Source organism: Apteryx rowi, unplaced genomic scaffold (assembly GCF_003343035.1).
Source record: "Apteryx rowi isolate R43461 unplaced genomic scaffold, aptRow1 scaffold_246, whole genome shotgun sequence".
Lineage (NCBI taxonomy): Eukaryota > Metazoa > Chordata > Aves > Apterygiformes > Apterygidae > Apteryx > Apteryx rowi.
Genome location: NW_020448819.1, coordinates 1,316,933 through 1,327,569, shown reverse-complemented (window position 1 = coordinate 1,327,569; position 10,637 = coordinate 1,316,933). Strand labels below are relative to the sequence as shown.

General features: G+C 35.9%; 1 protein-coding gene across 2 annotated transcripts in view; it reads right to left on the bottom strand.

The window, feature by feature from the left end:
• Window positions 1–2,372: 2,372 nt before the first annotated feature.
• Window positions 2,373–10,637, bottom strand: part of IDE (insulin degrading enzyme) — a 31,218-nt gene continuing 22,953 nt past the window's right edge. Inside the window, exons 10-12 of one of the 2 annotated variants that reach the window (XM_026066700.1) lie at window positions 9,040–9,120; window positions 7,006–7,109; window positions 2,373–4,467 (exon numbers count right to left, since the gene is read on the bottom strand). In XM_026066700.1, coding sequence (XP_025922485.1) covers window positions 4,452–4,467; window positions 7,006–7,109; window positions 9,040–9,120 — 201 coding nt within the window. In that variant the 3' untranslated portion in view covers window positions 2,373–4,451. Of the gene's footprint in view, window positions 4,468–5,101; window positions 5,264–7,005; window positions 7,110–9,039; window positions 9,121–10,637 lie in introns of those variants that run through there. The other variant, XM_026066699.1, reaches the window with a different exon arrangement.

The following is a 10,637-nucleotide window of genomic DNA, read 5'->3' as shown; positions in this document are numbered from 1 at the left end:
AGAGAGAGAGAGAAAGAGAGAGAGAGAGAGAGAAAGAGAGAGAGAGAGAGACAGAGACAGAGAGAGAGAGAGACACAGAGAGAGAGAGAGAGACAGAGAGAGAGAGAGACAGAGAGAGAGAGAGACAGAGAGAGAGAGAGAAAGAGAACACAGACAGACCACACAGAGAAATGCAGCTGGAGTACAGCAATCCAGTGATTCTGCACAAGCGACAGTGACTTGTTAGGGCTCAGTAAAATCACTAAGCGAGTCTCTACAAATACAATAGTTTGGGACAGGAAACAAATGAACAAATTGTGATTTTCAAAATGTTTACTTAAATACAATGTAAGAAAAGAAGAAATAAACACATATGCTGTATCTGTAAAGTTTCTTGTCAGGGATGGACACCAACAACTGCACAGAAATCACCGTTTGCTCAGTATCTCTGAAATTCAGGCCTCTAGAAGTTTCTGTATCAACATTTTTGTCCTTCATTGTATTTTTCTTCCAACTAGGATACTACTAAGGCTGCACTTCAGATATCAAGAAAGAGGGGAAAAAATCCATTAACTATCCAGGGAAAAATGTTCTTGAGTTGCTCAATCTGATGAGTCACTAACTTCTCAAATTTTAATAGCATTTATTCTGCAGATGATAAGAAAAAAAGCGTATTGGAAATGATGGCAAAATTACTTTTTTCAGCTGAAATTGCAACACATGCCAAGTCTTCTCCCTTATCTCCACAGATGGCTGGCAAAACCCAATGCAGTTTAAACAAGTAAAAATGATGCTCGCATCTTAAGGAGGCTTCTCTCTTAGGGAAATTAAGCTACTAAATGCAACAAGTAGTATGCGGGGGCAGGAAGGAAGGGGGGGAAATATAAAAACTTCCTGTTATGGTTCAGTCAAATAGAAGAGCATATGGATACTTGCTACCATCTGTGAGTATGGATATTTTTCCATATTCTTTAAAAACAAAATTTGTTAAGAAAATAACATGGTTGAACTAAACTTTTTGAAAAGACACTGAACAGTAGTCTTTTAACAGTGAATATAGCTATGTCAATATAGATAAACCAAGAAAAGTCCTTAATGAAGGTGAATTTAAATAGTGTTAGAAAAAGGAAATGATAAATAAAAATGCTGTAGAAAATAGTGTTTCAAACTGAGGGAAACTACACCATTGCGTGCCACAATTTATGCAAGGAACAGAAGAAAAAAAGAAGAAAAAAAAAAACAGGCAAAGTTAGGACATTAACTCTGGACTTACATTCAGTTTTCTTGCCTGTTAAATGCTCTTTGACATATACTGGGAATATTATCTAGGCCCAGATTTATGTCTCAGCAAGTAGCTTCCACTGAAATCAGCACTGCAGGAATTTCAATGGGAGCCAGGCCCCTAAATATAGTTCTTAAAATATATAATTTTCTATCCATAAAATAGAACTTTCCTACTTGACAGTAGGCAAAATAAATACAGTAAAGATTGGTTATCTAATTAAAAAAATGCACAACAAAAATTTTCTTCAGCCCATCATAATACAACATCTTCCAGTGTCACTTCTATGATACCAGTGATCACGGGTGATGTGGCATGCATTAATTCTTCCATAAAAAAGGAGAACAGAAAGGTAAACATTAGCATTAATATCAGTGAAATAGCTGATAACCAAATGCATATAGATTGTTTAAAAGCATGCGTCCATAGTTTTTTTTTTTTATTAGTACACACAGTTTGCTCAAGTGAAGAAGGAGGAAATAGGCTACTGGATTGATGGTTTATCACATGCACGTAGATACAGAGGTAATCGAAAAATGAAAAACATAAGGAGATCCTTTTATTAGCATCTGTAATCTCACCTCACATTCTTTTATAAGACCAATATCAGGTCCTAAAAACGCAAATTCACAGTGGCTTCCTGAACCTTTGTAATATATTATGAAATCACTTTCAGTAATATTTAACTAAGCTTTTTCTTCCTTCCAACAGACTTTATCTTGCCAGTTATTTAAAATAAAAGTTACGACAAAGTGATGTTCTTGTTATATTTTACTACATTTTTTAAAGCATCTTAGGTAAATAAAAGATGAAAAAACTGCTAGTTAATTTCATTATACTCTTTATTTCTAAAGATAATAGTTTAAAACATGCCTAAGAGGAGTATATTACTATATACAAGTTGATATTTTGCTTCAATTACATGAAAACTGGAAAATCTAATTAGCTCAGAACTTTAAGCAGTTGAATCCCTGAAAACAAGTATTTAATTCCTATTAAAATTAAAAGGACTTACACTTTTACCTCTGAGAAAAATCAGTTTGTAATATTACTACTCTGCATATAATAATTATTATATATAAATAACATATATATATAACAAAAAATAACTAAGCTACATAAAAACACAATTATAGCTTCTTATTCTATACTGAAAATTATACCACTTAGCTAAGCAGGAAAAAGCAACATGACACTTAAGAATCTTGAATTTTACTTGATGCCTTGGGGGGGGGGAAGCACTCTATACCTTTGTTGAGGTTCTGGTGTCAGCTCACCTCAGATTAGCTTGAAGTTGGGGTTTTAGAAAAGACAAACAGTTTAATACAAATGTTATTCTGAACACAAAGAGAGCTAAGATGGGAATGTACAGTTGTTATGGTAATAGCAAGTTAACACTAGCATGTTTTAGTTTACATATAACAAGCAATATATTTACCATCAGTGAGACCATATACCATTCAAATTCAAGTACAAAGTCCGCCTGCTGCTGTGTCATTACTGCCTTGCTGCTGACACTGTTAGATGCATGTTAGAATATCACTGCTTTGTTGAATTCTGCTGTTCAGACTGGATTTATCCAGTTTTTGGTCATTCTCTAGTTTGTACGTGTTTATATTTAAGCCTTAACAGAATAGCTGTAGGTGTTCAAACTTATTTACTACCTTTAAACCCTACTAAAATTTCTGCAACAAAAAGAATGTATACATCATGTATTTAACTATACAGAAACTGAAGAGGCCATAAATGTAGGTTAGGTTCCAATTTTTAAAGTCCCTTATCTCCCAATATTTAGTTTAATTCAAATGATTAAAACTACATCATCATTATAATCTATTTCTTAAACCAGGTAAAAAAGAGACAACGTGGTTGTAAAACGAAGAGCCAACGTGGTTAGTCCTCAGGGAAGACCAATAAACCATATTCCTTTCAGCATCCAAAGAGAAAACAGTAACAGACCAGAAGAAAGCAGAAGGAGACCTAAGCTCTGCGAAGCCTAGGACTGCACAGCAACCCAGATGCACAGAAGTCACCAGCTGACCACCCCACTCTCAGCACAGGCTTTCCTGACCCAGGCAGCAAGCCACCATCTCTCTTCCAGTATGAAGACTTGGAGACTTTCCTGTGCGTGAAAGCTTACCTATTCTAGCAAGTCTGTCAGTCCCCAAGCACCCCGGCACTGTGCCTCTCCACTGTTACTGTACTATACTTTACTACTTAGAAAAGTCACATATGCACGACTCCAGAAATGCCTAATCAAACTTACAGACAGGCTCTATCCAAAAAGCTGGGATACAACAGTTATTCCCACTGTCTACAGGATCAGTGGTTCCCAGTTTCATATTGCTTCAAATACTAAAGCTGATCACCTTGAGCTGATATTTTCTCTGGGCAAGATACGTTCCACTTAGAAAAAAATACTTGCTTTGTTTAAAATTAATTCACAATTACCAAGTGCAATGCTAGAGGATATTCACACCTCCAGCAAGTCACTTTACCATACATGAGAAGACTGTGAAAGAGCAACAATGTAACCTTACAATATCACTATAAATAAAAGGTATATATAACAGAGTAAACAAATATTTTCAATTAAGGGCTTCATGGAAGGTTAGAGAGTTTACCACACCTAAAGAACTTTGCAGACTACCAAGTATGTTCAGAATATGTGACAGCATTCACCACCACTACCATGCAAACACTGCACACCACTGGAATTTCTACTGATACGTCTATGCAATGTAGAAATTGCCACAACAGATTAGAAAACCACTCTGTGTAGTCCAGCACTGAATTTGTCAGTAGCCAGTATCAGATACTTTAGAGAAAAATATATGGGGAAAAAAAAAAAAGAAAAAAAGACTACAAACCACTGTAGCATAATCTGTCATAATGGAATTTTCTTCCTATTCATTTAGTTAGCAGTTGCTTTGTACTCTCAAAGACAACGGTGTATGTCTAACGGTGTATGTCTAACTAACTACCCATTCCATCTAGAGCAACGCCGCCTGTTCTCTTTATCCACAGAAATGTTGAATCCTTTTCCAGCTTTGCACTGTCAGTCATGAGGTCCTTTGCAGAGGTCAGTCATGACAAATCAACCCCTTCCTCAAAAAGTCTTAAAAGTTGTTTCAAGCGTGATTTGTAGAGCTGCTGTTTCAGTTGCTATACTGCGAGGAACCCTCGGGCATTACTTCATTTCCTTGCTTTGGGGAATGGCAAAATACAGATTCTAATGAGTTTTCATGTACATTATAACTGATGACAATGGACTCCACAGGCCTTTTATGCATACACACATGTGTATACACACACACACACACACGTATAGAAAATGTACGTACACATTTTAAAACCTTCTTTTATAAAAATGTACCGATGTTCAATTTCATTAAGACCCACGTAATTCTTCTAAGATGGGGAGGACCAGGAACATCCAGATTACTTTTCTTAGAGTTTTCCTCATTTTTGATACATCTCCCCAGTCTGTTGCAGCCCGTATCCTTTTTAAAGACTAAATTCCAAACATTTCTTAGATGTATTTTTTAATCTCTCTAATAGCAAGTAGTCCTCTTTTTCATCTTGCTCTTTTCTTGCTTTTTTTTTTTGAAAAACAGAAGACAGAACAATGCAGCATTGCAATTGCAAGTGCAAATAAGGGCTTACATTAACAAAAAGAAAAGAATGCTGTAAAACAGTTATGTTTTTACTACACATTTGACAGAAGCCAAAACTTGCACAGCACACCACCTAACACTCCAAATTCTTATAAAAACTGTTACCACTATTACTCTCCAGACCACACACTACAAACTTAACTTTTCTCCCTCTACCTACATTCTCTACGCTTTCCTTTCTCACACTAATAACCCTTGAACAACATTAGTTTTCGCTAGTTGATGCTGGAGTACCGTCAGCCGGGTGGCAGCGATGAAGGCTGGCTTAACCAGTGACAGCAGTAGCAAAGAAAACTGGTGAGTGGTCTGTAGTGTCCAGCTGTATCTGCGTTTCACACACGACAAGCTCAAAGCGTCTATGAAGTTATTTAAATCTATTAACTCCCCAGGGCAATTTTTAGAAGTGTCAACAAGTAGATACCTATACCTTGCTCGTTCTCTGGCAGAGAGCCTAAAGACCCAATTGCATCACAGAAGGTATCCTTCCCTACGGAAATATTTCTGTTCTCTAAAAATCCTAAGAGTCGCATTTTAAAGCTATAATTAACATCAGCCCCAATTCAGCACCTATAGCTTGTTTCCTAAATCAGTATTAAAAAAAATGGTTTACCTATTGCTTCCAAACTATTCTAAAACCAGTTTAAAGTTCAAATCTATTTGGAACTTCTGATTAAGCTTTCTTAAGGGAAATAGTAATTATGTATTCTCTCTTTTAATTACTAACACCAGTCTTTAGATTAAAGGTAAGCTCTGGTATCAAATTTCAAAACTTGGGCAGTAGATCAAAGTGGAAAACACATTCAAAATAGAAGTATTTAATACAATAGGAAAGAGAACCTGGAAATTCTCAGTACTGCTTGTTCAAAATATGTTCTCTCCAAATATTCAAGCTTCAATTGCAGTATCCCACACGCATTACACAGATACACACCCACACACGAAGATATAGGCCCTTCTTTAAAGGGCATTAATTACTATGGCAACTACAGTCACTGACATATGCAGTTTCATTTATTTTGCCATTACTAGTATACCCCTATAAACCCCATGACATTTGCAAATGCAGATCATAATCCAATTTCATTCTAATGTATCCAATAATGATGTAGTTTAAGCTAAATGAATATACAAAAGAGATTTTGTCACACAGACAAATATAATGAAGATTCATGCTGAAATTTTTAGGTCTTCAAAGTAATCTCACAAGGCTGAAATATGCACGCTTGAAAAATACATGAATGCATGCCTCACTGTCCATCTGCATGGTACTTTCTATATCAAACACTGTCTAAAAATTCCAGTGTGGAATATGTTCATAAACAGCCAAAAATGTATTATTTTTGTACCATCTACCTGGCTTCCAAAACACTTTGATAAACAGGTGTTCAAACATGTTAAGATTAATATGCAGAAACATAAGCAACACCTGCTCTGCTTCCAGGGCTACTGAGCACACGCCGTGGAGAACACACACGCACAGTTTGGTCACGCTCACATCAAAGAGACACTCTGAAAGCCTGGGAGATTTTAGCAGCTAAAAATGCAGACATTTCTACCCACATAAACTGCTATTTTTCAGGGGCTCTGCTGATTTGCACAAATTTTGATAGCTCTCCATAGGGAAAGTAAAATATATACAGCGGATAAGAGCAATCCCCTTAACAGATTTTCAGACCTAGCACCAAATTATGAGCATTCAAGCATTTCATTTAAAATAACCCAAGGATTTAAGCAAAGCTGGATAACTTTTACTAGGCTTTTTCTCAGTTACAGTTGAACTGTTCCGAGTAAACATTTTCTTAAAAAGAAATTCAGTCTGAGGAAGATATCCTACATAAAAAGTTTCAGTCTGAACAGGAGAAGTTACAGGCCCTTGAAAATATAAGAGATGGCTTATTTTCAATGGGGAGTACAAAGAAATCTCATTAACATACAGAGCAATCAGCTCTTTTTCAGTAACATTTGCTTTGGAGCTGTAAAAGACACCTAAAAATTTGTACTCCTGTTAGTGCTTCTGCTTTCTTATAGAATTTGGGTTAAAATACAAGTTACTGCAACTCAACTTACCGAACATTTTCTGGTCTCAGTTTATCTAGTACCATCTCTATTAAATCGGGTCTGAATTCTTCAAGCAAATATTCAGCAGCCAATACTTCTTCTATAGGATAATACTAAAACACAAAATGCAGAAATATGTAGATGAATTAAACAACAACAAAAACTAAACAGGAAAAAAAATACTGAATTAAACTAAACAAGATAAAGTAGTACTCTGATTATGCAGATTGTATTTCTCCAGTTTTTTTGGTACTTGTAAATACTAGCATTCTTTTGTCTTGAAGTATTGCATGTTTCAATATAAAAAGTCATACACCTCTAAATAGTGTTTCACAGTAACAAAAGTAAAAATAACATGGTAAATGCTGACCCCTGCAGGACATTTTTAAAGATAAAAGAATGCCAAGTAGTCACCACAGTGCATATGGAGAAAAAACAAAACAGAACAAAATACCCTCAATATCTTTTTTTTTTTTTTTTTTTTTTAGGATTCACTAAAAATTCAACTTCTTTTACAGTATTTTAATGCAAAGCACATTTCATTTACATAAAAGCATGATATAGATTCAGACAATTCTAACATATTTATTTAGGGCTCTAACTGTGAAAATTTAAGATTTTTTAGCAAATCTTCAATGTGTGCACATAAGGTAGAAGCTTCTGGGTAGGAGCTGCAAATAGCCATGCTGAAATTAAGATTTAAGGTAGGAAAGAGTTATCTAAGGGATTTCAGCAAATCATGTCAACTGCATACTTTCGCTATTACCAGTATTCACCAATAACAAAAACTGCTTGTAAGAACTATTAATGGAGAGCCCAGCTACTGACTTCTTCCCTCCCAAAACCGGTGTTCCCAGTGTCTCACTGTGCCAGGCAGCCCTGGACCATCCTTACAGCTTTTCTTTGAAATGGTTTGTGCCTCTTATTTTTCATACACTTTTATTTGCAAGAGACTGACACAGTACATTTCATCATACTGGAAGAAAACGTATGTTGAGTTATGCCCTGCCTCTAGATTAGCGGTCAAATTATAAAATGTCAAATCAGATTTAACTTCAAATACATAGAACACACTTCTATCTAGTTGCATTTATGATTCTATTGTATTCTCCCATAGCAACTGTTATTTCTAGGAACATGTTCTCCCATTCACTTAGAGAGGTGTCTGGATTATTTAAAAAGAGTTATGTGCACACAGACGTGTCAGTGAGCTAGTTACTATGTATCTGGAAAAAAAAATATATATATATATATATATATAAAATGAAATTTTAAGACAAGGTACCTGGCAATTTAAGGTAGTCAATTAGAATTTGTCTGAAAATGATTAGTATGAATGACTTTGGAGACCCTTTTATATGAAGGGAAAATACCAGGTAGCCTAAGCACAGGGTACTAACAATGTACCATACAGCTGCACTTCTTTAACCAAAATTATTATAAAGGGGCTTTTTGAATTACAGACGTTATACATAAAACTGCAATGGGACCAATTCCAGAAGACACAGTAGCTGACACAAAGCATTTTTGGAAAGAAGAACAAAAAAAAATGTGACCAAGGACAATAAACCAAACCTGTGTTATAAAAAAATTCAAATGTGAATGCTAAAGATTTGTCAAATAGATCAGACAAGAACAGAACTTGAGAAGTCTAGTCTGAAAGATTCACAGTACACCAAGAAATGCTCGCTTAACTACATTCTGAACATAAAAGGCTAAGCAGACTAAGTAATTTGAAGGGGAGATTTTAAGAAATCTGTTCATTTCTAATCTGTCTTAAGCAACACTGAAATATCCAGACGAAAGAGCAACTTCAGTTATTGTAAAATCAGTTCTACCAAGCATGGAATTATAAAATAGTAGAGAGCAAAGGAAACGTGACCTGCTGACTGCCAATGGTAAGAGCTCACGAAACATAACATTAGCTTCCTAAGCTCAAGAAGTGCAAAGGATCTTTGCAGATACCCATATTTATTCACAGTGCAATTAAAGAACTTAATCATTCAGCAGTATGTTTAATATATTGTCCAAAAAACCACTTACATGCAACATTCCTCCAAGTTTTGATGTATAACCTCGTGGTCGTTCTTTATCTTTAAATCTGAAAGCCACAGCATTTAGATCCTAGGAAACAACAGAGCAAGGGTGAAAAAATATATATTTAATGCTTAAGGCTACTTACTAATAATAATACTTAGTAACACTTAAGGCTATTTAATTCCTTTTTATAAGAAAAGAAGGGAATTGCATTTTATCCATTTTATAGCAGTATTCAGTCTGAGACAGACACCTAACGAGATTTCATCAGTAATATTCAAGCTGCACAAAGCTCACGAGCAACTTGAGACAGTTTCGCAACGCGAAGCATTAAGCATGCTTAGCACTTTAGCCTGATAAGGCTCTATGTTGAAAAACACAAATGACGGTCTTTCAAGTCATGTTCATAGTAAGAGATCTGCCCCATAGCTTGTGTATTTAAATTTCTTGGTAATTTGGAAACACACCAACCTTATTATCACCAACAGACAGACAATGAACATTGCACTGGAAGACTATTAAGGAACTGAAGCCTTTCCCTTTTGCCTTTTTGTTCCTTTTGTTTAGCCAGCCAAAAAGTAAGCTTAGAGACAGAAAAAAGCGTGTTTCTTTTTGCTGTCTTCAGCCACAGAAATAGAACACATCATTCTCAGAATACAGCTGCAAGGGTGACTTAAAGAGATATAAGGCTACAAGGCCAATGAAAGGGACAGTCCCTTCCTCCTGTAAAACCATGCAGCAAGTCTGGTCAATTCAAAAATTCAGCTGAAAATTAACTCAAAAGGTGATTAGTTTTCAATCAGTTTGTCAGCTCTTCTAACTCGCTTCACAGCCTGAGGAGTGCGAGGGCTGACACAAGAGGAGCAAGGAAAAGACACAGCTATGAGGTGGAGGATGGAACCACCTCTTTCAGTGACAATGCAATCTTAGATTTGTTTATGGTGACAGTGAAACAATCCCATTGGGACTCTCTTAGCAGAGAGTAAAGACACTTCTTCCACACGTACACAGCATCAAAATGCAGGGGATAAGTTTGCATCTACCGAATTTCTAATTTTAGACACAAGAAACTATATGCACAAGAAATCTTCACCTAACTATTTCTAGTGAACCAGTGAGAATATGTATATAAAGAATTGTTTTTATTGCGCACTGCCACGGAGAAGTTCAGTACTATTTAATTCTAATATGACACTTTTAATTTTTGCTCTGTGCACACAGAGCCATACAGACTTGTAAGACACTAACAGTTCAGCAAACACTGAAGCATACAGCTGAAGTACTCCATAAAACGTTTTAGGAAGCAACATGTTCACCTCTCACAAAGGTCAGACAGCAGGTTATTAATGTCCTACTGCCTCTACAATCTCAACTCTACAGTTTAGCACATGAAGGAAGAGAAGGGTAGAATAAGAGCCATTTCAAATCCTGACCCACTGTTCTCCCGCACAGCAAGTTTTTTTCTCCCACGCCTTCAATAAAGGCTAAGAAAGGTTATGCAAAAACCTTGCAGAGCAGGTAAGTTACATCTTTCTCCACCCTCATCATGTTACCATGCAATGTCAACTCATTGCTCTGTAAAAGCATTTCATATTTACATTAAG